This window comes from Bos taurus, chromosome 16 (assembly GCF_002263795.3).
Source record: "Bos taurus isolate L1 Dominette 01449 registration number 42190680 breed Hereford chromosome 16, ARS-UCD2.0, whole genome shotgun sequence".
NCBI classification, from domain to species: domain Eukaryota; kingdom Metazoa; phylum Chordata; class Mammalia; order Artiodactyla; family Bovidae; genus Bos; species Bos taurus.
The window spans coordinates 55,045,120-55,071,106 of NC_037343.1; the positions used below are offsets into that span (position 1 = coordinate 55,045,120).

A 25,987-nucleotide genomic window follows, 5' to 3' on the forward strand; every position below is an offset into this window, starting at 1 on the left:
CTATTTGTCATTGGCTTTTGGTCCTTGATTTGAAGAAACAATATCACCCTTCTTCATAGGACAAATGCATCCCAAATTCTGTGATACCCAATGTGATTTTTTTTTATGCCAAATCTAATCAATAAAATCAAATACAGTATAAATTTAAACAAATGAATCAGTTATTAATCAACTTGTAGTTTACTTTGAAGAGAGTTATTCTATGACAATGAAATTCTACTCTCTCCTTCCTGTACCACACTAATCAGGGCACCGAGGATAACACCACCACAACGAGATGATTTCATCTATCGTCAATCTTCTCCATCACTGTGTCAAGGACATTTTGATACATAGAAGCCCCAGTTCCTTCTTGAGACTGACTGGTTTTAGTCAACAGCTCTACGTCTGCCCTAACTGCAACAACCACCACTAGCACTCACACACCATTCTCCCAAAATATTTCCTTTACAATGGTTTGTTGCTGTTGTCTGGTGTGGTTCTTTTATGTCACTGGACCCATTCCTACCATAAATCCTGAGGACTATGTTTTTCTAAAAGCTGTCTTGTACACAGGCTGTCTCCTGAGAGACCCATTCCTTACTCATTCCCAACCTGCCCTTACTGAGCCCTTCTGGTTACCAAGTTCACTGCTCTTTCTCCCATATTCATCTTAACCTCATCTCTATTGCCTGTCACCTTGATTTCTCTCCTAAACTGCTATGACTCACATCACTCTGAGTAATGTCCCTCCAGTTCTGTCTAGTTCTTATCCCAGTGCTATCCCCTCAGGCTCATTGGGTTCACCCATACCCTCCAGGTAAGAGTCATGCAGTTTTTACATTTTAAAAGTCAGATTCTCCATGGCTTTTGGGAAAATACCCATACCTCAAGAAACCCTGAACAAAATTCAGAGAGTCAGATCTAGATTACATGTGGTTCTGAGAGCTAGAGATAACACATAACTAGAATACACAGAGGTGATGAAATTTCTCTCACAACAATATTTCCCATAAAGCTTTAAAAAAAGCAATAATAAATTTATATTTCACCTTTTTTGGTACAGTACTTTCCTTGGTGACTCAGATGGTAAAGAATCTGCTTGCAATGCAGGAGAGCCCAGGTTCGATCCCTGGGTTGGGAAGATGTCCTGGAGAAGGAAATACAACCCACTCCAGTATTTTTGCCTGGAGAATTCTATGAACAGAGGAGCCTGGCAGGCTACAGTCCATGGGGTCACAAAGAGTCAGACAGAACTGAGTGACTAAAACTTCTGTACTTTTGATTTGTGGTAGAGCCAGTTGAATACTTTGATGGCTTTGAGACTTGAGAGCTGAGAGGCTTCCCAGTCAGTCTCACCCAAACTCCATCTTCTGATGATAGACTACACTGTCTAACAGAGACAGGCACAAAACAGGTTGGTTAGTCATAGCTCTCTGTCCCCCTAACACTATGGTTGGTTCAGAGCATGAGACTCAAAACCAATCTATTATCGAGAGACAGCTGGTCTCTTTCCATTTGACTTTAGTTGTGGTGATAACCCCTAGTGCAGCTATAGGCTATCTTTCCAGCTGCACTGAGAAAGCCGACCTCAAGTCTGAAGCTGAGCAAAGCCTTTCTGAGTCTGAACATTTCCATGACATACCACCTAAATATCACTGAGGTCTTAACCAATGACCTCCCAATCCTGCCTGAGATTTTATCTTTTCCCAGAAGCCATCTCTTAGTTTGATAACTTTTTTGCCATCTACAAAGGCTAGGAATGAGAACTAATTTTATTTTCAAACCTAGCAAGTACTGAATCCTTTATATTTCTTTTAAATTTTATTTGAAAACTGAACTGATCCTTTTAGGCTCATCTCTCTCCAATTTTAGTAGGAGAATACAGGTGGCACTTGAACACTACTTGGAAAAGCCCTGAGCAGGATCACTGAGTTCATTACTTGGATAAAAGCGTGGCCAAACTTACCACCATCACATAAGAAGGGTACCTTTTCTCTAGCTTCTAATAACATTTTCCTCTCTTTCCTAAAAATTCCCACTACAAGCCTCCTGTGCATGAGTTTGTGCTCAGTTGTGTCTGACTCTCTGTGACCCCATGGACTGTTGCCTTCCAGGCTTCTCTGTCCATGGAATCTTCCAGGAAAAAATACTGGAGCAGGTTGCCATGCCTTCTCCATGGGATCTTCCTGACCCAGGGACTAAACCTGGGTCTCCCACATTGCAGGCAGATTCTTTACCATCTGAGCCGCCATGGAAGCCCCAAGAGCCTCCCAGACAACCTCAAAGATTCTGCTAATAACCTAAGGCTCTGCAGGCTTTCACTAACACTCTCCTCTAGCCCATTCCAGCTTCTGTCTACTACCCAGTCCCAAAAGGCAATGCCATATGTTTTAGGGTTTGTTATGTGGATTTCTCACTTCCAAGTTCTAAAATTTATGTGTTATAAACTGCCGCATAACAAACAGACACAAACCTTAGTAGTTTAAAACAACAATTATTTATTTGGCTGAAATCTACAGTTTTGGCATGGCTCAACAGAGGCTTGTCTCTGCTCCATACAGCACCAGCTGTGGTGGTTCAACTGGAGGATCCAAGATGATTCACCCACATCACTGATGACCGCTGGCTGGAGCTCAGCCAGGGCTACGAGCTGGGCCTCAGTGCCTGTCCATATAGGTTTCTCCACAGGTTGGTTTCCAAGAGCCAGCATCCCAAGAAAACTAGTTAGAAACTGTATCATCTTTATCTTTTATGATCTATGAAAGTCACATAGTTTTACTTTTACTGTAGTTACAGGCCTGCCCAGGTTCATGATGAGAGAGAACAGAGACCCACCTCTCTATGTGAGGAATGTCATGATCACATTGAAGAAGAGCAAGTGGGATGAGAGATGCAGCCATCTTAGAAAATGCAATCTATCACAAATTAGATGAAACACTGGGATGGACTGTCAGCCTTTCACAATTATGGTAATTGAAGTAGCACCTGATTGCTTTAGCTTAGTCTAGAGCAACATATCTCAAAGGCTAGACCATATGCCAGTTGTTGTAATTCATTATATGAGTTCCCTCATACATGGAAAAATGAAAAACATAGAAGTCTATACTAAAAGTTAATTTATTCAATTTTAAAGAGTAGAGCCTTATACTGAAGTCATATCTTCCTGTTTTTTCTGGCGTTAATATTTCTTTTCTTTTATTAAATGATAGTCATAACAGACATTAGCTGTTTTCTTAATGATGTCATACCAATCTCCTCCCCCTCCTCTTTTTTTTTTTTTTACAGTTTTCCAATCAATGAAAAAACACAAAAGCCTAAGGAACCACCATCTAAAAGTAATCAGAACACTCTTATGTACCTTTTACTACCTCTTAAATAATGTGATTTAATTTACTAGTATGTACTTTGAAATAGTAATTAATTACTCTGTGGGTGTTCATCTTCAAAGTCATGCAGCTACCTGAGTACAGCTCAAAGTCATGCAGCTACCAGAATAATAGCTCAAACAGAATTCAGACAGGATTCACAAAGTATCAGGACCTGTGACACACCTGTAAATATACCTATAATTCAATGTAACATTAAGTCACAAGATACACCATGTCTCTCAAAACTTACTAAAGTTACAGATCTATAGATATAAACATATATTCAGACCCTCACATTAGTGAAACGCTTAAAATGAGATTCAGGAATTCCTTGATAATCACCAGGATCACATGACTAAAAAGTAATAGGGGACTCAAGAAGAAAGCTTAGAAATAGAGAACAAACTAAATACACAATCGTAATTCTGGATGTAAGTGTGGCCTAGCTTCTGGAGGAGCAGAAGTTGACGTGGGGCATTGGCACAGCAAAATATGGAGACAGGATTCAGGAGTCATTTCTGCAAAGGTTAACAAGCTCTATAAATGAATGAAGACTAGTGAATTCTACGAATAAGGTGGTGCCAAAACTATTATTCACTAACTTACTATGTTACAGGCTCTTTGGGAATGAAGAAAAACAAGACAAAGTCCCTACCCTGAAAAAGCTCACAGTCGGGACTTTCCTGGTGGTCCAGTGGCTAAGAATCCTCCTTGCGATGCAGAAAACACTGGTTCGATCCCTGGTCAGGAAACTAATATCCCACATGCCTCAGAGCAACTAAGCTTGAGTGCCATAACTATTGAGTCCATGCACAACTAGAGAGTCCATGTACCACAACAAAAGATTCCGCATGCTGCAACTAAAACCCGATGCAGCCAAATAAACAATTAAATATGTTTTTTAAAAAAAAGCTTATAATTCATATATGAACAATTACATAGAATATAGTACAGAGCTATTAATGTTATGTGTGCCCCAAGGGATTAGTTCTTACTAACATTGGGGATAGAGATCACGGAATAGAGAATTACAGATTGCTTTCCCAAGGGTTGGGATTGACTTTTTTCAGCTTTATTGAGGTACAATTGACAAGTAAAATTGAAAGATAGCATTGACTTTCGAAAAGTTCCCCTATCTTGAAGCCGGATGAAGAAGAGGAGCTGGTGTCTCAGCCCATTCAGGCTGCTGTAACAAACCCATCATAAGGTTTGTTGTAACTTATATACAAACATTTACTTATATTTCTGGAGGCTGGGAAGGCCAAGTTCATGACACAAGCAGACTCTCTTGAGTGTGCATTCTAGATGGATATCTTTCTGCTGTAACCTCACATGGTACAAGGAGCAAGGGAGCCATCTAGGGACTCTTATGTAAAGGGCCTCATCAGCAGCCTCACTGACCTTATCACCTGCCAAGGCTTTGCCTCCTAATACTCTCACAGAGGGCATCAAGTTTCAAAATAGTAATCTGGAGGAGGGGACACAAACATATTCATAGCAGCTGCTGAAAAGAGAAAAGTAGTCTGTAAGAAAGTAAAGGAACCATAAGGACATAAAGGTGCCAATGTGAATTTCAAGAACAAGATATAAAGATAAATAAAGGAGAGAGTTTATTTTCTACTCAGTCTTATCTAGGAATCTTTGAAGTGAGATTCAGAAATCCTTTCCTCGTCACTAGAAAGCAGTGTCATATTCACGATCAAGGCTCAGAAAATGTAGAATCGGAGCAGAAAGGACAAAAATGGCATCTGGCCTTTGCCCAAATTATTGCCGTGCTTAAAGGGAATAGACTCCTCACAATCTATAATATCGAGAGAATGGAACAAACACTGATCTCCTTTTTTGCACTACTCCATAATACCCACTAGATCTATCAATGAGGGGGCTGAGAGGCACTGCCCTGCTCTTCTGCTCAAGGCAACTAAATGTGAATAGCTCATACATTAAAAAAAAAATCTCAAAACTTTTACATTTGTGATACAGTGTTACCTCAAAACTGTGCCTGAGAAAATGTCAACTGACAAGGAATTACTGAACTGCTCATTTCGTTTCCTTCCCTTCAACAATGAAAAACTAGCTTTTAGGGTGGGACAAAGAAGAGAAAAATTTTATTCCTATAGAACTTTTCCTGAAAGTCACAGAGTAGCAGAAGGTTCAGGGGCTCTTAGACAAACTAGAAAAAATGACATTTCAAATCACTAATATGAAACCAACAATTATATTTAAAACCTAAGTAATATAAAACAGAAGGAAAATGACATGTAATACAGTTAGGGGACAATAGAGGATGAGATGGTTGGATGGCATCACTGACTCAATGGACATGAGTCTGAGCAAGCTCTGGGAGTTGGTGATGCACAGGGAAGCCTGGCATGCTGCAGTCCATGGGGTCGCAAAGAGTCGGGCACGACTGAGCAACTGAACTGAACTGAACTGATTGTCAAACCTACAGATTAAGTGAAATCTAAATATAAAACTAAACAGATCTCTGTTTATCAATTTAAAAACAGAAGGAGGTTAAAGAAACAAGAAGATTTACTAAGAGACCACGTGTATGCATGCGTGCTTAGTCACTTCAGTCGTGTCTGACTCTATGTGACCCTGTGAACTGTTACCTGTCCATGGGATTCCCTAGGCAAGACTACTGGAGTGGGTAGCTATGTCCTCCTCCAGGAGATCTTCCTGAGCCAGGGGTCGAACCCACACCTCTTACCATCTCCTGCATTGGCAGGCGGGTTCTTTACCGCTAGTACCACCTGGGAAGCCCACTAGGAGACCACATCCCACCTTAAAGGTGAATTTTATTTTGGAGGTAAGAAACTAATATTTGTATAAGCAGAGGACTCTTATCTGAACCATCCTTAATATTTCCTTGCTCCAGAATGTCATCCCATAGCTTTCCTTTTGAGGAAGGGAGAACACATTTTTCCTCTGGAAATGGTCAATGTGTCTTAAAAAAAAAAAACAAAACCCTCAATTGAAGAGAAACTCCCTGCCTCAATTACATAGAAAACTGTCAGATTCTCTAAGCAGCTTTTATAACTCCCATCTGGTCTTTGTGAGTGACTCATACTCAAGTGTTCTCTGGAACTCACATTAGACTGATTTGCAAGGGCAGAGGCAAGGCCAGAAAGTCTGGACATAAGCATGCTGAATGGGATAAAACAAAACAAGCATGATTTAATTTCATATTTAAACATTTTTCTAAAACCCCACATCTGTTTTCTTAACTTCAGTGAGCACAGATAGGTTTGCCTTTATAGACATAGAAGACGATGTGGCCTGTTATTAAAACACATACTCAATAGAAGGTATGATCTTGACTTCTTTTCTGATCGTGGCTTACTATACAGATTTGGCACTTTTCACTTGACCTGAAAGGAAGAAGATTTTTAAATTACATTTAATTAGCATGCTACAGAAAACAAAAATGAAGCCAGCTTTTAAAACACTGGGCATGAAATAAATCAGTATATCCAAGCCTGAAGCAGTCATTGATGAAATCCTGATGTTGGTAGGTCAATTCTCCCCCAACCTTTTTCTTTTCCCACAATATTTAAAGCTGTGAGGTCACACTTCTCATATAAACAGTACTACTGTTCCTAATTGAGCCATTTGAGTAAACTGCTTAACCTCACGTCTGAACTTTCTTCATTGTAAAACAAAGGGGTCGTTTCAGAGGTTCCATCAAGATCTAATATGAAGGTGTAAGATACTGAGGTGCTCGGAGGGGATACAGAGGACCTGGGTAAAGAGGCAATATTTAAAATTCAAATATAGTATATTTACAATGTTGTGTTAATTTCTGCCATACAGCAAAGCGATTCAGTGTGTGTGTGTGTATATAAACAACTTTTTCATATTCTTTCCCATTATGGTTTCTTACAGACTATAGTTCCCTCTGCTATATAATAGGACCTTGTTTATCCATACTACATATAATAGTTTATATCTGCTAATTCCAAACTCCCAATTCACCCCTTCCCAAAGCCCTCCCCTACCTTGACAGACACAAGTCTCTATGTCTGTGAGTCTGTTTCTGTTCTGTAGATAAGTCCATTCGTGTCATATTTTAGATTCCACATACAAGTGGTATCATCATGGTACTTATCTTTCTCTTTCTTACTTCACTTAGTACGATAATCTCTAGGTCCATCCATGACGCTGTAAATGGGATTATTTCATTCCTTCTCATGGCTGAGTAGCATCCCATTGTGTGTGTGTGTGTGTGTGTGTGTCACATCTTTATCCATTCATCTGTCAATAAACATTTAGGTTGTTTTCATATCTTGGCTATTGTAAATACACTGCTATGAAAATAGGGGTGCAAGTATCTTTTTGAATCATAATTTTTTCTGTATGTATGCCCAGAAGTGAAACTGCTGGATCATATGGCAACCCTATTTTTAGTTTTTCGAGGAACCTACATGCTGTTTTCCATAGTGGCTGCATCAATTTACATTCCTACAACAGTACAGGAGGACTTCCTTTTCCCTGCTCCCTCTCTGGCATTTCTTTCTTTGTAGACCTTTTATGATGGCCACTCTGACCAGTGTGAGGTGGTACCCCATAGTTTTGATTTGCACTTCTCTAATAATTAGTGATGATACACATCTTTTCATGTATCTATTAGCCATCCATATGCCTTCGTTGGAAAAATGTTTATTTAGGTCTTCTGCCTATATTTTGATTGGGTTGTTTGCTTTTTTTGGTGTATGATCTTTTTTATGTGTTGCTGGATTCAGTTTGCTAGTATTCGGTTGAGAATATCCGCATCTAATTTGTCAAAAACATTGGCCTATAATTTTCTTTTTTGGTGGTATCTTTGTCTACTTTTGGTATCTGGGTAATAGCAGCTTCATAAAATGTCTTTGGGAGTGTTCCCTTCTTTTCACTCTTTTGGAAGAGTTTGAGAAGGATTCATGTAAGTTCTTCTTTGTATGTTTCATAGAATTTTCCTGTGAAGCCATCTGGTCCTGACTTTTGTTTGTAGAGAGCTTTTTATTACAAATTGTATTTCACTTTAGAGATTGGTCTGTTAAAATTACCTATATCTTCTTGATTCAATTTTGGTATGCTATATGTTTCTAGAAATGGCTTCTTTTTTCCTAAGTTGTCCCATTTGTTGGCATATAATGGTTTACAGTATTCTTTCATAGGTTTTTGTGTTTCTGCAGTATCAGTTGTGATTTCTCCTCTTTCATTCCTGATTTTGTTTTTTGTTTTTTTTAGATCATCTCTCTTTTCTTCTTGGTGAGTCTGGCTAGAGGATTGTCAATTTTGTTTACTTTTTTCAAAGAACCACTCAACTTTATTTTCTATTGCTTTTTAAATTTCTATCTTATTATTTTCTCTCTGATCTATATTATTTCCTTCCTTCCACTGACTTTAGGTTTTGCTCGTTCTTCTTTTTCTAACTGTTTTAAGTGGTTCAGTTCAGTCACTCAGTCATGTCTGACTCTTTGAGACCCCATGAATCACAGCACACCAGGCCTCCCTGTTCATCACCAACTCCCGGAGTTCACGCAGACTCATGTCCGTCGAGTCAGTGATGCCATCCAGCCATCTCATCCTCTGTCGTCCCCTTCTCCTCCTGCCCCCAATCCCTCCCAGCATCAGAGTCTTTTCCAATGAGTCAACTCTTTGCATGAGGTGGCCAAAGTACTGGAGTTTCAGCTTGAGCATCATTCCTTCCAAAGAAATCCCAGGGCTGATCTCCTTCAGAATGGACTGGTTGGATCTCCTTGCAGTCCAAGGGACTCTCAAGAGTTTTCTCCAACACCACAGTTCAAAAGCATCAATTCTTTGGCGCTCAGCTTTCTTTACACTCCAACTCTCACATCCATACATGACCACTGGAAAAACCATAGCCTTGACTAGACAGACCTTTGTTGGGAAAGTAATGTCTCTGCTTTTGAATATGCTATCTAGGTTGGTCATAACTTTCCTTCCAAGGAGTAAGCGTCTTTTAATTTCATGGCTGCAGTCACCATCTGCAGTGATTTTGGAGCCCCCAAAAATAAACTCTGACACTGTTTCCACTGTTTTCCCATCTATTTCCCATGAAGTGATGGGACCGGATGCCATGATCTTCGTTTTCTGAATGTTGAGCTTTAAGTCAAATTTTTCACTCTCCACTTTCACTTTCATCAAGAGACTTTTTAGTTCCTCTTCACTTTCTACCATAAGGGTAGTGTCATCTGCATATCTGACGTTATTGATGTCTCTCCCAGCAATCTTGATTCCAGCTTGTGCTTCTTCCAGCCCAGTGTTTTAAGTGGCAGATTATTTATTTCAGATTTTTCTTGTTTCTTGAAGAAGGCCTGTATCACTATGAACTTCTCTCTAAGAACTGCTCTTGCTGCATCCCACAGATTTTATATGGTGGTGTTCTCATAGTCATTTGTCTCAAGGTAGTTTTTTTATTTTCTATTTGATTTCATTGTTGACCCATTCATTTTTTAGTAGCATGTTACTTAGTCTCCACATAATCGATTTTTTCTTTTCTTTTTCTATGGTTGATTTCTAGTTAATGAAATTGTGGTCAGAAAAGATGCCTGAAATAACTTGTATACTCTTAAATGTATTCAGGCTTGTTTTGTACCCTAGTATGTGGTCAATCCTAGACTATACTCCATGTGAACTTGAAAAGAATGTGCATTCTGGTTTTTTGTTTGTTTGTTTTTGGATATAATATCCTGGACAAAATCAATTGTCTGTTAGATTTTGGTCTCCCCAGTGGCTCAGCAGTAAAGATTCTACCTGCAATGCAGGAGACACCAGTTTGATCCCTGGATCGGGAAGATACTCTAGAAGAGGACAACCCACTCCAGTATTCTTGCCTGGAGAATCCCATGGACAGAGAAGCCTGGTGAGTACAGTCCATAGAGTTGCAAAGAGTCAGACACAACTAAAGTGACAGCACACATGCACACACAGCATGTTGAATTTTATCATTTAGGATCTCTGTTGCCTTACTGATTTTCTTCCTGAAACATCTATTCATTGGTGTGAGTGAGGTGTTAAAGTCTCCTACTATTGAGGTATTGCCATAAATCTCTCCCTTTACATCTATTAGTATTTATTTTATGTATTTGGGTGGTTCTATATCAGGTGGATTGTATTGTATTGTTTGTATTGGATTGGATTGGATTGTTTGTATTTGATTGTATTGTATTGTTCCTTTTATCATTATATAGTATCTTCATTTTTATCTTTCTTTATGACCTTTAAAGTCTATTTTGTCAGATATGAGCATTGCTACAACCACTTCCTTGTCATTTCCATTTGCATGAAATATCTTTTTCCATATCTTCACTTTCAATCTATGTGTGTCCTTTGCCCTAAAGTAGGTCTCTCATATGCAACGTATTCAGTTCAGTTCAGTTTAGTCACTCAGTCGTGTCCGACTCTTTGCGATCCCATGGACCGTAGCACACCAGGCCTCCCTGGCCATCACCAACTCCCAGAGTACACCCAAATTCATGTCCATTGAGTTGGTGATGCCATCCAACCATCTCATCCTCTGTCGTCCCCTTCTCCTCCTGCCCTCAATCTTTCCCAGCATGAGGGTCTTTTTAAATGAGTCAGCTCCTTGCATCAGGTGGCCAAATATTGGAGTTTTAGCTTCAACATCAGTCCTTCCAATGAACACCCAGGACTGATCTCCTTTAGGATGGGCTGGTTGGATCTTTCCTTTTCTCCTTTGCTTTTTGCTTCTCTTCTTTTCACAGCTATTTGTAAGGCCTCCTCAGACAGCCATTTTGCCTTTTTGCATTTCTTTTTCTTGGGGATGGTCTTGATTCCTGTCTCCTGTACAATGTCATGAACCTCCGTCCATAGTTCATCAGGCACTCTGTCTTATCAGATCTAGTCCCTTAGATCTATTTCCCACTTCCACTGTATAATCATAAGGGATTTGATTTAGGTCATACCTGAATGGCCTAGTGGTTTTCCCCACTTCTTCAATGCAACGTAGTGTAGGCTCTTATTTTTTTATTCAATCTACCACTGATGCCTTCAGATTGGAGAAGGAGTCTCTTGACATTTGAGGTAATTATTGATATGTATGTATTTATTGCCACTTTAAACTTTTTTTCTGGTGACTTTGTATTTCTTCTTTGTTCTTTTTCTTTTAGTTTTTCCTTTTGTGGCTTGATTTCTTTTGTATTATTCTTGTGCTCTCTTCTTTTTGGTTTTTGTGAATCTATTGTATTTTTTTGATTTGTGGTTACCCTGCTTTTCAGTATGTTAACCCCTTCCTACATCTACTTGCTTTAGTGAAAGTGACATCACTGTCATGTCCGACTCTTTGTGATCCCACGGACTGCAGCCTACCAGGCTCCTCCATCCATGGGATTTTCCAGGCAAGAGTACTGGCATGGGTTGCCTTTTCCTTCTCCAGGGGATCTTCCTGTCCCAGGGATTGAACCCAGGTCTCCTGCATTGCAGACAGACGCTTTACCGTCTGAGCCACCAGGGAAGCCCACTTGCTTTAGACTGGTAGTCAAACAGGTTCGAATACATTCTAAAAAAAATATCATTTTCTTACTTTCTTCCCCCACATTTTATGACTTTGATGTTCTATTTTACATCTTCATTTATCCTTTTGCTGTTCATTGTGGTTATCACTTTCATAGAAAAAAATTTATTTCATTTTTAAAAATCTGTGTACTGCTCTCTTCCTCAGCTATGCATACAGAAGTGGCAGCCATCTCCTACTTGGCATCATGACTGCCCCCAGGCCCCTTGTGAAGTTCAAGATCTTCAAAAAGAGGCCAAGAAGTTCATCCAACACCAGTCAAATCAATATGTCAAAATTAAGTGGAACTGGCAGAAACCCAGAAACACTGACAACGGGGTGTATGGGAGATTCAAGGGCCACATCTTGATGCCTAATACTGGATATAGGAGCAACAAGAAACCAGAGCACATGTTGCCCAGGAGACTCTGGAAGCTCCTGGACACAACATCGAAGAGTTTGAAGTGCTGCTGATATGCAACAAATCTTACTATGCTGAGATTGCTCACATCTCCTCCAAGAACTGAAAAGACTGAAAAGACATTGTGGAAAGAGCAATCCAGCTGGTTATTAGAGTCAGCAATCCCAACATCAGGCTATGCAGCAAATAAAATGAAGAGACAGCTCATGTACACATTGTGTTTGTGTTAATAAAACCATGAAACTCATCAAAAAAAAATGTGTTACTGACTCATTTAATTTATTTCCACCTGTGATTGGCTCTTTCCTATAGATTCTTGCTTCTTTTCTATTTAAAGACAATCTTTCAATATTTCCTTCAGAACAGGTTTGGTATTGCTCTATTGTTTTACCTTTTACTTGTCTGAGAAACTCTTGATCTCTCCTTCTATTTTAAATGATAATCTTGGTGGGTAGAATATCCTAGATTGCAAATTTTTCCTTTCAGGATTTTCAATATATTTTGCTACTCCTTTCTGGCCTGCAACATTTCTGTAGAGAAATCAGCTAATAGCTTTATGGAGGTTCCCTTGTAAATCACTCAAGAGTTGGACATGACTTAGCGACTAAACCACCACTTTTCTCTTACTGCCTTTAGAACCGTCTCTTTATTTTTAACTTTTGCCATTTTAATTATGTTTTGGTCTGTTTGAATTCATCTTGTTTGGTACCCTCTGTGCTTCCTGTACCTGGATATCTGTTTCTTTCTTTAGATTTGGGAAGTTTTCAGCCATAACTTTTTAAAATACACTTTCATTCCCCTTTTTCTTCTGCTTCTGGGAGCCCTATTATGTGTAGGTTGGCACACTTTATCACTGGCTCAATGGACAAGGATCTGAGCAAACTCTGGGAGATAGTCAAGGACAGGGAAGCCTGGCGTGCTGCAGTCTATAGGGTAACAGAGTCGGACATAACTTAGTGACTGAACAACAAAATAATATAAAGGTCTTTTTATATTGCTTTCATTTTTAAAAATTTTTCTTTCTGTTTGCTCTTCTGACTGGGTGAAAGTATTTAAGTCGCTCAGTCATGTGTGACTCTTTGTGACCTCATGGACTATACAGTTCATGGAATTCTCCAGGCCAGAATACTGGAGTAGGTAGCCTTTCCCTTCTCCAGGGAATCTTCCCAACTCATGAATCGAACCCAGGTCTCCTGCATTGTAGGTGGATTCTTTACCAGCAGAGCCACAAGGGAAGTCCAAGAATACTGGAGTGGGTAGCATATCCCTTCTCCAGCGGATATTCCCAACCCAGGAATCAAACTGGGAAATTTCTGACTGGGAGATTTCCATTATTTTAACTTGCAGATCACTTATTCATTCTTCTACATTATCAATCTGCTACATGTTGCCTTACATTCAGTTTTTATCTCAGCAAATGAATTTTCTAATTTTTCTTGGTTCCTCTTTATAGTTTCTAGTTCTTTTTTTTAACAGTAATCTGCATGACTGAGTGACTTCACTTTCACTTTTCACTTTCACGCATTGGAGAAGGAAATGGCAACTCACTCCAGTATTCTTGCCTGGAGAATCCCAGGGATGGGGGAGCCTGGTGGGCTGCCGTCTCTGGGGTCGCACAGAGTCGGACACGACTGAAGTGACCTAGCAGCAGCAGCAGCAGCAGAATTTCTAATGAAAGCCCTGTTTAATTCATTCAGCATTTTCATTATTTCCTTTTTTAACTTGGTGTCTATTAAGCTGAAGAAGTCTGTTTCATTGTTCTTTCAGGGAAATTCTCTTGATCTTTCAATCAAAGATTAAAAGTGGGAGTGGTTCCTCTGATTCTTCATTTTACTTATATTTCTCTTACTCTATGAGTTTAGGATAAACAATTATCTACTGTGGTCTTGAAGGGCTATTTTTATGTAAAAGTATCTCTACCTAGCTTGTGTCTGTTTAATATATTTGGTACAAGGGCTGTTTGTTAGTATGGATGCCTGCAGCATCTTTCCTCAGTGTGTGCTGGCCATTATCCCATTGATAGAAGGTATGACTGATGATGTGGTGACCGTAGCCTGCACTGGATGCTGAATGGGGCCTCTTCTTTGCTCTGTGGTTGTCACAGCACTGTTAGAGTCAGGGTCTGCTTCCTAGTTGTTAGAAAAGAAGCCCCCAGATCCATTTCTAAGCTTCACTGTGTGGTAGGCAGGACTGGAGTGCTCCCACTACAAGAGGAGCAACTGAGCATTCTTCCATTGGAGCTGTTCACCAGGAGCACACTCTGTGGTATCGCCTGTCACCCATTGTGGGGGCTCACAAAGTACACTATTGTGTACACTACCCTGGGCCCCACCTCCACTGTGGGAATACAGACAATCAGCCCTGTGTCCCTCACACACTATGTTCACAAAGCCACTAATGCAGATCCACAGGCGCCAATCCACTGAAGTCAAGCACCAGGACCACAGCAGTTGCACAACTGGGAGATAACGGAAGCAGCCCAGACCCCAGCCCCACCTTCATGTGCATGCACACACAAAGCCCACAGCTGCTAAGGCCAGACCTATTCCAGCCACAGGAGCACCCACTATCCACTTGCATGTCCCAGAGGCACTGAGTTACAAAGCTAGCAACAATGTTGTAGATCATATAGCCATTGGAGAGAGGGCTCTGCTTTCAACTCTGCCTCTGAGTGTGGGCATCCTTGCATACCCCCAGAGTTCACACAGGCAGCTCTGAGAAAGAAGCACCTATGGCAGACCCCACCACCCGCTTCACTCCTGCATTAACAATGGGGTTTCAAGGGTAGCGCAGGCCAGCCATGAGACTGTCAAAAGTGAGGCTGCTATGACGGGCCCTGTCCTTCCTTTTGTGCACCTCTTAACAATGGCATTTCACTTCTATGGCAGGCTGGGCTTCTTCCATGTACACCTCTGCTTTTGGCCCATATAACACTCTAGCTCCTTCAGGTTGTCTTTGCAAGACTAACCCCAGTTCTTTCCCCAAGTCTGTCCTCTGAAGCATGAGTTTCAGCACACAGCCTCTGCACACACCAGCAGGTGCATATCTCTGGCTGGGGACTGCAGCAAGGTGGTACAGGCCCTCTATGCTGGTGTCTCTCTTTTCTGCCTGCTACAAACTGACTGCTGTGTTCTCCTCCAAGCCTCTGAAGCTCCCATTCTGTCCTGGGTGATCTCACCACCAGTGTGACGACTTCCTAGGGCATGGAAACCTTTCCTCTTTTGCAGCCCTCTCCCAGGGGCACAGATCCTGTCCTGCTTCCTTCCTTCTTTTTCTTTTATCCTACCCAGTTACATGGAGATCTTCCCTGCACTTCTAGGTATCTGAGATTTTCCATTCAATAGTGTTCAATAGTTATTCTGTGATAACTGTTCCACATGTAGATGTATTTCTTATGTATCTGTGGGAAAAGGTGAGCTCCATGTCCTTCTATACCACCATCTTGATTAAAGCCTCTGTAATTATTTCCCAGAGGTGATAAGGGAAAGAGAAATGATTGTTGGGCCAGACTAACAATAGTGATAGCTCAGGGAAAGGTGGGAATTGACTGTATAAGCATCTTGACCATCTCCTTCCTGGACTACACTGGTCTCACTCCCTCTGGTCTCTTCTCCCTCCAAACCATTTTGCAAGGAAAGCCAGATTATTTTCCACTACTTAATCCCTCATTTTTCCTACTCCAAACAAAGCCCTTAATGGCAACCCATGGCCCTGAAAGTAAAGCCCAAACATCTAAGCTTATAATTCAGTACTTTTAATGAAATGATCACAAGCTAACTTTCAACCTTATTTTCTACTCTTCCCCAATTCAGACTCAACTACAATCAGCCAGATGGATACTGACCACTTCCCTATTTCCGAATTTCAATTTTTCATCATCATATTGTACTTTCATTTCATAATTCCCTATGTACTCCACCCTGGCTACCTATCCTTCCAGGAAATTCCTCTTTCTTCATGCTTTCTCTTTATGTTTAGGCCTCCCTGAGTTACACAGCATTTAGTTTATCCTTTCAAGAATACTTGTTTACTCACAAACTGGGTAATGGACTCCTGAAAGACAAGAACAATGTAAAGGTATCTATTTCCCTTCAGGGACCTAAGACAGTGCAGTGGGTATGCTCATTCAATGTTGGATACAGATGGCAAGGGACAGTCTGTCATACTACTGAGGATATATTCAGTACCTTCACTTTTGAAAAACCACAGTTCCTTTTGATAAACACAAATATCTTAGGTATTGGGTATTCACATTCAAAAGAAAGAAGTTGGATTCCTACCTGACACCATAAACAAATAATAACTTAAAATTAATCACAGACATGTTTAGACATAAGGGTCAAAAAACTGTAAAAGTCTTACAAAAAAAAACCATAAAAGTAAATCTTGGAGAACTTAGACAAGGCAATGTTTCTCTGATATGACACTGAAAGCACAATCAACAAAAGGAAAGATAGATAAATTAGATTTCATCAAACTTAAAGCCTTTTGTGCTTCAAAGAACACAATTAAGGAAATGAAACGATAATTCACATAATGGAAGAAAATATTTGCAAGTTATATATCTGATAAGAGCTTTATACCCAAGATATACAAAGAACTTTTACAATTCAAAAATAAGAAGAAAAACACATACATGTGGAGACTAAACAACATGCTGCTAAAAAAACCAATGAGCTAATGAGTCAAAGAGAAAAACAGAGAATACTTCAAAACAAATGAAAACGTAAACACAACTTTCCAAAATCTACAGGATGTAGAAAGGGAAGTTCTAAGAGGAAAGTTTACAGCAATAGAGGAATACGTCAAGAAACAAAAGATATCTCAAATAAACAACCTAACTTACCTAACCTTCCTTTAATTTCATATAAAGGAATTAGAAAAAGAAAAACAAATAAGGCCCAAAATCAGCAGAAGGAAGGAAAAAAAATCAGAGAAGAAATAAATACAATAAATCAATGAAGTCAGTACTTTTTTTTAATAAATAAAATTGATAAACCTTTAGCCAGACAAATCAAGAAAAAAAGAGAGCCCAAATAAACAAAATAAGAAATGAAAGAGGAGAAATAACAACTGATATCACAGAGATATAAAAAAGTCATAAAAGAATACTATGAACAGTTACATGCCAACAAACTAAACAGCGTAGAAGAAATGGTCAAATTTCTAGAAACATAAATTTTCAAACACTAAATCAAAAAGAAACAATTTGAACAGATCAATCAGCAGTCGTGCAATTGAATTTGTAATTTTCAAAACTTCTAGAAAGCAAAAGACAGGACTGAATGACTTCACAAAAATTTTACCTAACATACAAAGAAGAGTTAACTCCTATACTCCCAAATTCATTCTATGAGGCCATCATTATCCTGATACCAAAACCAGCCAAAAATAACTTCAAAAAAAAGAAAATTACAAGTCAATATCTCTGATAGACTGTATCTCAGAAAGTCTTGTCAAATACTACATACAATTACTTACATGTGGAATCTAAAAATTTTTTGCAAAAAACAATGAAAGTAATAAAACTAATAGACTCACAGATATACAGAAAAAACTAGTGGTTACCAGTAGGAGGGGAAAGACAAGAGGGTAAAATAGGGGTAGAACAGTAAGAGACATAAACTACTACACTTGAAATAAACAAGCAACAGGGATATACTGAACAACACAGGGAAGTATAGTCATTGCTGCTGCTGCTACTGCTGCTAAGTCACTTCAGTCGTGTTCAACTCTGTGTGACCCCATAGACGGCAGCCCACCAGGCTTCTCCGTCCCTGGGATTCTCCAGGCAAGAACACTGGAGTGGGTTGCCATTTCCTTCTCCAATGCATGAAAGTGAAAAGTGAAAGTGAAGTCGCTCAGTTGTGTCCAACTCTTAGCGACCCCACGGACTGCAGCCTACCAGGCTCCTCCATCCGTGGGATTTTCCAGGCAAAAGTACTGGAGTGGGGTGCCATTTACTTCTTTGTTAATAGAACTTTAAATTCTATTAACATATTGAATTACTATGTTGTATACCTAAAACTAATATATTATAAATCAAATATATAGTTCAATTTAAAAAACAAGGAGACAACTCAACTTAAAAATAGGCAAAAGATTCAAAAAGACATTTCTCCAAATAAAATATGCAAATGTCCAGTAAGCACATGAAAGAATGTTTAACATCATCAGTAACTAAGGAAATGCAAATGGGAACTACATTAAGATACTTCATACCCACTAGAAGAGCTAAAAAATATTTTTTAAGATAATAACAAATGTTGATAACAATGTGGACAAAATTGGAATCCTCTTATATATTGCTTATGAAAATAGAAATTTGGAAACAGTTTGGTAATTCCTCCAAAGGTCAGAAATAGAGGTACCATGTGACCCAGCAATTCCCCCTCTAAATACAGACCCAGAGAAATGAAAACATGCGGCCACATAAAAATTTGTACACAAAAGTTCACAGCAGCATTATTTATAATAGTCAAATGAACAGAAACTCAAATGTCTATTAATGAACAGATACATTTGAATCCACACAATAGACTATGATTTAACAATAAAAAGGAATACTGACATATATTACAACATGATGAAGCTTAAAAACATTATGCAAAGTGAAAGAAGCCAGACACAAAAGGTGACAGACTGTATGATTCTATGAAATGTTCAGAACAGGCAATCCATAGAGATAAAAAGTAGATCAGTGGTTGCCAGGGACTTGTGGAACCAAGGAATGGGCAGTGACTACTAACGGGTATGGTGTTTCTTTGGGGGTAATAAAATGGAGAAATTATGTGGTAAAATTAGACAGTGGTGATGATTATATAACTGAAAATACACCGAAAACCACTGAAATGGACATTTTTAAATGGTAAATTTCATGGTATGAGAATTCTATCTCAATAAAGCTGATAGCGTTAAAATCTTAGGTACATGTGCCACCAAGATTCTGACAGTGTACCTTTTCCAATGACAGTACAGTATTCCCACAACAGGCTTTTGAAAGTATAGACCTTCATCACTGAAAAAAAAATTTTTTTTTCAAATTCTGCCTGTCTCCTTGAAAGACATGCTTTCTGGTTGAAAATCATTAGTCAAAACCATAGCAAATTGCATAAAATTAAATGATGTGATGGTAATAAGATTAGTACTAGACATTATAGAAATAACTCAGTCATTATTTTTAGCTATTATTAATATTGGAACTGAATGAAACTGAGTTATGGATTAGAGCTTATAATAAGGTTAATGGCTACTTCATGAAGATTGTTGAAATCTGATTATCTCAGAAATAACAACACTGAATCTAATTTTTATGCAACTTTCAAATCATTTTTATCCAAAACTTACGTGGTGTAGCCATTTTCGTGAAGATAGGAGTCACAATGTCTTCCAATTGCTGTTTCTGCTCAAACAGCTCATTAATGGAAGCTTCCAAATGGGTTTCCAACCATTCATTTTTTACACGGCATGCACTGAGGAGGATATTCTAGAGACAGAAACAAGGAATTTACTTTCCACTTGTTTATTTAAAAATGAAACTCTATAGTATCTCTAAACCAGCACTCTGCAACAGAACGTTCTATGATGATGGAAATGATCACAGAAATATCTGCACAGTCTAATACAGTCACCATTAGATGCATATAGCCAGGGAGCATTAGAAAAGTGGCTGGTGTGACTGAGGAGTTGAATTTGTAATTTTAATTAATTCTAATTTATAGTCACATGAGGCTAGGGGGTACTGTATCCGATAGTGCAGTACTAACACTAGTGAAATGTGTGTATAATGAAACTCATTAATCTAGAGTCATGATGCCTTGGGCCAGTCTACATCCTCTCCCTATTTCTTTATTTTCAGTGAGCTCTGCATGGCAAATAGATGGGGAAACAATGGAAACAGTGACAGACTTTATTTTCTTGGGCTCCAAAATCACTGCAGGTTGTGACTGCAGCCAAGAAATTAAAAGACACTTGCTCCTTGGAAGAAAAGCTATGACCAACCCAGAGAGCATATTCAAAAGCACAGACATTACTTTGCCAACAAAGGTCCATCTAGTCAAAGCTATGGGTTTTCCAGTAGTCATGTATGGATGTGAGTTGGACTATAAAGAAAGCTTGAGCGGAGAAGAATTGATGCTTTTGAACTGTGGTGTTGGAGAAGACTCCTGAGAGTCCCTTGGACTGCAAGGAGATCCAACCAGTCCATCCTAAAGGAGATCAGTCCTGGGTGTTCATTGGAAGGACTGATGTCGAAGCTGAAGCTCCAATACTTTGGCTACCTGATGTGAAGAACTGACTCATTGGAAAAGACCCTGATGCTGGGAAAGATTGAATGCAGGAGGAAAAGGGGACAACAGAGGATGAGATGGTTGGATGGCATCACCAACGCAAAGGACATGAGTTTGAGTAAACTCCAGGAGTCGATGATAGACAGGGAAGCCTGCCGTGCTGCAGTCCTTGGGGTCGCAAAGGGTTGGACACTACTGAACAAAGAGTCGGACACGACTGAACTGAACTGAACTGTGGAAAGTGTTTGCAAAATTTGGGAAAAGTGGGTGGATGGTGTGCACTTCATGCAACTCAACAGACAATGCCAATATTTATTCCTTCTTGGGTGATTCACAGGAGAAGGAAGTGCAAGAAATGAGCAAAACCTCACTGAAAACCTCTCAATTTGCATTTCAAAACATCTCTTTGCACATGAGCAGCAAATTGCTGGTATCTGATTTAAGATGTTCATTATTCTATGATTTGTAATAATAAGGAGACATGAATAAATTTATCACACGTCCTGTCCATATTATTAAATAAGCAACATTATATGCAGAAGTATAAAGAATGAAGTGGATTTGTAAAGATGTCCATGATATATTCTTTAAAGGAAAAGAGAAAATTAAAGAATAATTTGTATAGTATGATCCTATTTTTATAAAAGCAAAATCTCTTATATTAATAAAACTATATATATGCATACATATATTTATATAAGTGAGGAAAAGTATACTGAGATTAGCACAAAATTGCTATTAGAATCACAGGGTAATAAGACTTGATAGGGTAAAAAGAAAATTATTAAGTCTACTTTAGATGTTTTGTTTTATTCTAACCATTAGTATAGGTACATAATATTTTCTAGCTCAAATAATCAAATATTTAAAAACTGAAATTAAAAAGGCTTTCACAGTAACTAGTTTGACAAAGCACTGTTTGTGCCAGAAAGATTGTTTCGCAAATCTTATAGATACAGTAGCTCTTCTAATAGAATTCTATCTATACTTTGTTTCATAAGAGATTTTGTAAAATGTTTTACAAACAAGTGAAATGTGTGTTTTATCATGTTCTCAGACTTGCTGATGTCTTACACTTTTAGCAGTAGCTAATTTTTTTTCATCAGAATTAAAAGTCACAGAAAATTCATACAATGTCCTGCCCAGAAATGCAAGAAATAATTTAAAACCCAAACACATTTCTAATACCTTTAGCATACCTTTTTTTTTAGTATACATCAAAAGAAATCAACTAGTTCACACGTAGTACTTAGTATATGACAAATGTGGCAAGCTGGCTTTACAATTAGCTATCTTTACACCTGTGTATTTTTCTATCATGTAAATTTTGATACATGAAAAAATAGGCAGTGTATATAAGTATATATGTAAACATATAGACCAAAATATATGATGTATATATAAGTTTTGAAGCAAACTAATGAAATGAGTATCTAATCAACAGAAGAACAAGAATGCTGCCAGTACTATTAATGCTGCTTCTGTCAGCAGTTTAATAAGAAAGGGGAAAAAAAAGGAAGGAAGGGAAGGAGAACGGAGCAGTGAGGATCACTACCTACCTCTAGTGCTTAAGTGTAGCAGTTAAATACAAGGGGTAAAAATCTCAAAAGACTTCAGAACAAAATATAAGCACAATGTTGTACCTTGTCTTCCTTATAAAGCTTCCCTGGTCCCTTTTCTGTATCTGTAACAGTTGCAGAGACCTTTGCAATATATTTTTTCAGTGCCAGCCTTGCTTCTGAAAGAAAACGACAGTAAAAATGCTTAATAATAAGGCAAAGACCAAGAAAATTCACTCCACAGTTTATAATGTAATTTTATAAATCCAGAGCTTTATAAAGACTGTATAGGAGATTTGTTACAGTTTTCCTTGGGGAAATTCAAGAAAGATAACACTTAACTAACACAGTGATTTGGGGTACTTACTATATTAGTGTGTGTGTGTGTGTGTGTGTGTGTGTGTGTGTGTGTGTGCTCGTGTGCGCATGCATGCATGCTCAGTCACTCTGTCATGTCTGACTCTTTGCAATCCCATAGACTATTGCCATCAGACTCCTCTGTCCATGGAATTTTCCAGGCAAGAATACTAGAATAGGTTGCCATTTCCTATTCCAGTAGAACTTCAATTGCGCTAAAAATTTTAAAGCGCAAATAAATACAAAATGTGACACCAAAGAAACTACAGTCTATCAAAATATCTACTCTGGAAAGTGAAAGTGAAAGTCGCTGAGTCGTGTCTGACTCTGCGACCCCATGAACTATACAGTCCGTGGAATTCTCCAGGCCAGAATACTGGAGTGGGTAGCCTTTCCGTTCTCCAGGAGATCTTCCCAACCCAGGGATCAAACCCAGTTCTCCCGCACTGCAGGTGGATTCTTTACCAGCTGAGCCAATCTGGAAAAAGGAACAAAAAGTATTTCCAATAGAAAAATTATTGGGACTTCCCTGGTGGTCCAGTGGCTAGGACCCCACGCTCCTAATGCCGGGGGCCCAGGTTCCATCCCTGGTCAGAAAACCAGATCCCACATGCCACAATTAAGAGTTTGCACGTCTGCATGCTGCAGCGAAGACTCAGTATAGCCAAATAAGTAAATGCCATTTGTTTTACCCTTCAAAATAAATTAAAAATAGCTTCGCTCTTAAAAAAGTGTTTAAAATAATTCCATTCTCTATAAACACCCATCACAAAATTTGCAAGACTTGTTTAAACAAAATCACAACACTGAAAGAAATATAGAGACGGACAGATTGAATATAATAAACAGTAGATTTGTTGTTGTTGTTTAATTGCTCAGTTGTGTCTGATTCTTTACAACCTCATGGACTGCAGCCTGCCATGCTCTTCTATCCATAGGAGTTCCCAGGCAAGAATACTAGAGTGGGTTATCATTTCCTTCTCTGGGAGATCTTCCCAGATCAGGGATCTAACCTGCATCTCCTGCATTGGCAGGAGGGGTCTTTACAGCTGAGCCACCTGGGGCTTCGACATGGCTCCAGCCCATGTAGAGAGGACTTAGCAACTGAACAACAAAACAGGATTAGCAAAGTATTAATAATACTTCAAATTAATTTAACAATTGATCATGTCCTGTGACTGCTGTAACAAATTGCCACAAATCTGGTGGCTTAAAACAATGCAAGCTTATCCTGTAGTAAATTCTAGAGGCCACAAGTCTGGAATCAGTTTAGCTAAGTGAAAATCAAGGTGTTGGTGGGGAAGATTCTTTCTACGGGTTCTGAAAGGAGAATCTATTTCTTTGCTGTTTTCTACCTCTAGCTGCAGCCTATACTCCTTGGCTGGTGGCTCCTTCTTCAATCAAAATACACCAGTCCAGTGTCTAGTTCCATCATCAAATCACCTCCTCTTCTGTGTCAAATCTCCTGCCTCTCACTTATAATAAAGACACTTGTGACTACATTTAAGTCCCAGCTGGATAACCCACGATGATCTCTCCATCTAAAGATCCTTAGTTTAAGGATCCACAAGATCCCATATGAGGTAACATGCTCAGGTTCCAGGAGTTAGAACCTAGATATCTTTGGTAGACATTTTTCAGCCTACCATAGCCTACCCTCTGACCCCCCCAAACTCACATCTATCCCACATGCAAATACATTTACTCCATGCCAGCATCTAAGTTTCAATCCATTACAACATCAACTCATGTTCAAATGTTCATCTAAAATATCATTAGCTCAAAAGTCTCATCTCCTCATACAAATAAGGTATGTGTGAGACATTGGTATGATCCATCTATCCTGGGGTAAAATTCCTCTATATCTGCAGACCTGTGATACTAGAAAACAAAATACACTGGTGGGACAGGCACAAAGCAACAGTTATAGATACTGCCATTCAAAACGTGCGAAATTAGAAGGAAAAAAGGAGTCACCTCGGTCTCAAGCAATTCTGAAATCCCACAAGGCAAATTCTATGAGGTATCATAGCCTGGGAGTGATACCTCTTGGCCTTCAGCTCCAGCCTCAGTCATCCTTCCTTTTTCATGAAAGATGAAAAGTTTTTGCAGCTGAACCGTCTTGTCAATTACAGCTTCAAATCTACCATTCATGTTGCAAGCAGAATCAATTCTCTAAACTGGAATCTAAGGTTTAGGTTTTGGCTCCACTAGTTGGTGACCTGGAGCCAGTGGTGGTTCCAGAATTTCAGTACAGGAGGAAGTTAAGTACAGGAATTAGTTTGAAGAGGAGACTAAGGGACTTGTCATAAAACTGTATTTGTATAATAAGCATGCTGATTTTACTGAGTGCATATATTTATTTTGGGCGGCCTGGTAGAGAAAGCAGCTTACTGCAAGCATCTTCTAATGCCACCAGACCTATCTGAGCATTCAGGCAACAATATACCACAGACTGGGAAGTTTATAAACAACAGAAACTTGTTTTTCATAATTCTGGAGGCTGGCAAGCCCAAGATCAAGCTGCAACATGGTTGCAGTCTAGTGAGACCCCTCTTCCTTCACTGCCAGCACCTTCTCAAGGTGCCTTCACATGGTAGAAGGGCCAGGGAACTCTGTGGGGACACATTTTTATAAGACCACTAATCCTATTTATGAGGCCCCCACCTTCATGTCCTAAGCATCTCCCAAAGGCCCCATGTCCTAACACCATCACATCAGGCATTAGAAATTCAACATATACATTTGTGGGGGAACACAAACATACAGACCATAATAGTATCTTAACCCCTCTAACCTCAGTTTCTCCATCTATAAAGTGGAAGTATTATAATACCACCCACATACGGTTGTTCTAAGAATTAAAACATAGTATAATACACGCAAATTTCTTGACACAGTGCCTGGCACACAGGAAAGTACTCAGTAAGTTTATTATTAGGTCATTCTTCTCCTCCAGACTTTGTAAGTAACTCCCTACTGGCTACTGAATAAAATGCAGGGCCCTCCAAGACCTATCTAGCCACAAACAATCTTTCCAGCTTCGTCCCTTCCTACATTCATCCAGAGACCCTATCAATCATTTACTTCCTGTTCCCTCTGCCTGCTGATATCAATAGGGCTCACTCCTTTAGTTCTTCAGGTCTGTCTTCAAACATCACCTTACCAGAGAGGCCTCTCCTGATGGCCCTCTGTAAGTGTAAGCACACACTCACTCATTCACTTGCTGGCAACTTCATAACCTCCTTACCACTCTATTTTTCTTCATGGCACTTCACAGATAAATAGATTTAGATCATTTTATTTTCTGTATCTCCCTACTAGAAAGTAAACTCCATAAACATAGTTTTATGCCTAGGTGTGTAAGTATCCTCAGCCCCTAGAACAGTATTTACCTCATACGAGGTGCTCAATAAATATTTATAAATGGAATGTTGCTGCTGCTGCTAAGTCACTTCAGTCGTGTCCAACTCTGTGCAACCCCATAGATG

The 25,987-nt window shown here is 39.2% G+C and overlaps 1 protein-coding gene and 1 pseudogene across 2 annotated transcripts in view; one reads left to right on the plus strand and one right to left on the minus strand.

Annotated features, from left to right (window-relative positions):
• ANKRD45 (ankyrin repeat domain 45) overlaps positions 1-25,987 on the minus strand; it is a 51,953-nt gene that overhangs the window by 1,662 nt on the left and 24,304 nt on the right. The window contains exons 4-6 of one of the 2 annotated variants that reach the window (XM_002694095.7): positions 22,224-22,318; positions 19,640-19,778; positions 2,461-6,724 (exon numbers count right to left, since the gene is read on the minus strand). In XM_002694095.7, coding sequence (XP_002694141.3) covers positions 6,696-6,724; positions 19,640-19,778; positions 22,224-22,318 — 263 coding nt within the window. In that variant the 3' untranslated portion in view covers positions 2,461-6,695. Of the gene's footprint in view, positions 1-2,460; positions 6,725-19,639; positions 19,779-22,223; positions 22,319-25,987 lie in introns of those variants that run through there. The other variant, XM_059875798.1, reaches the window with a different exon arrangement.
• Positions 12,080-12,533, plus strand: LOC100848270 (putative large ribosomal subunit protein eL32'; annotated as a pseudogene).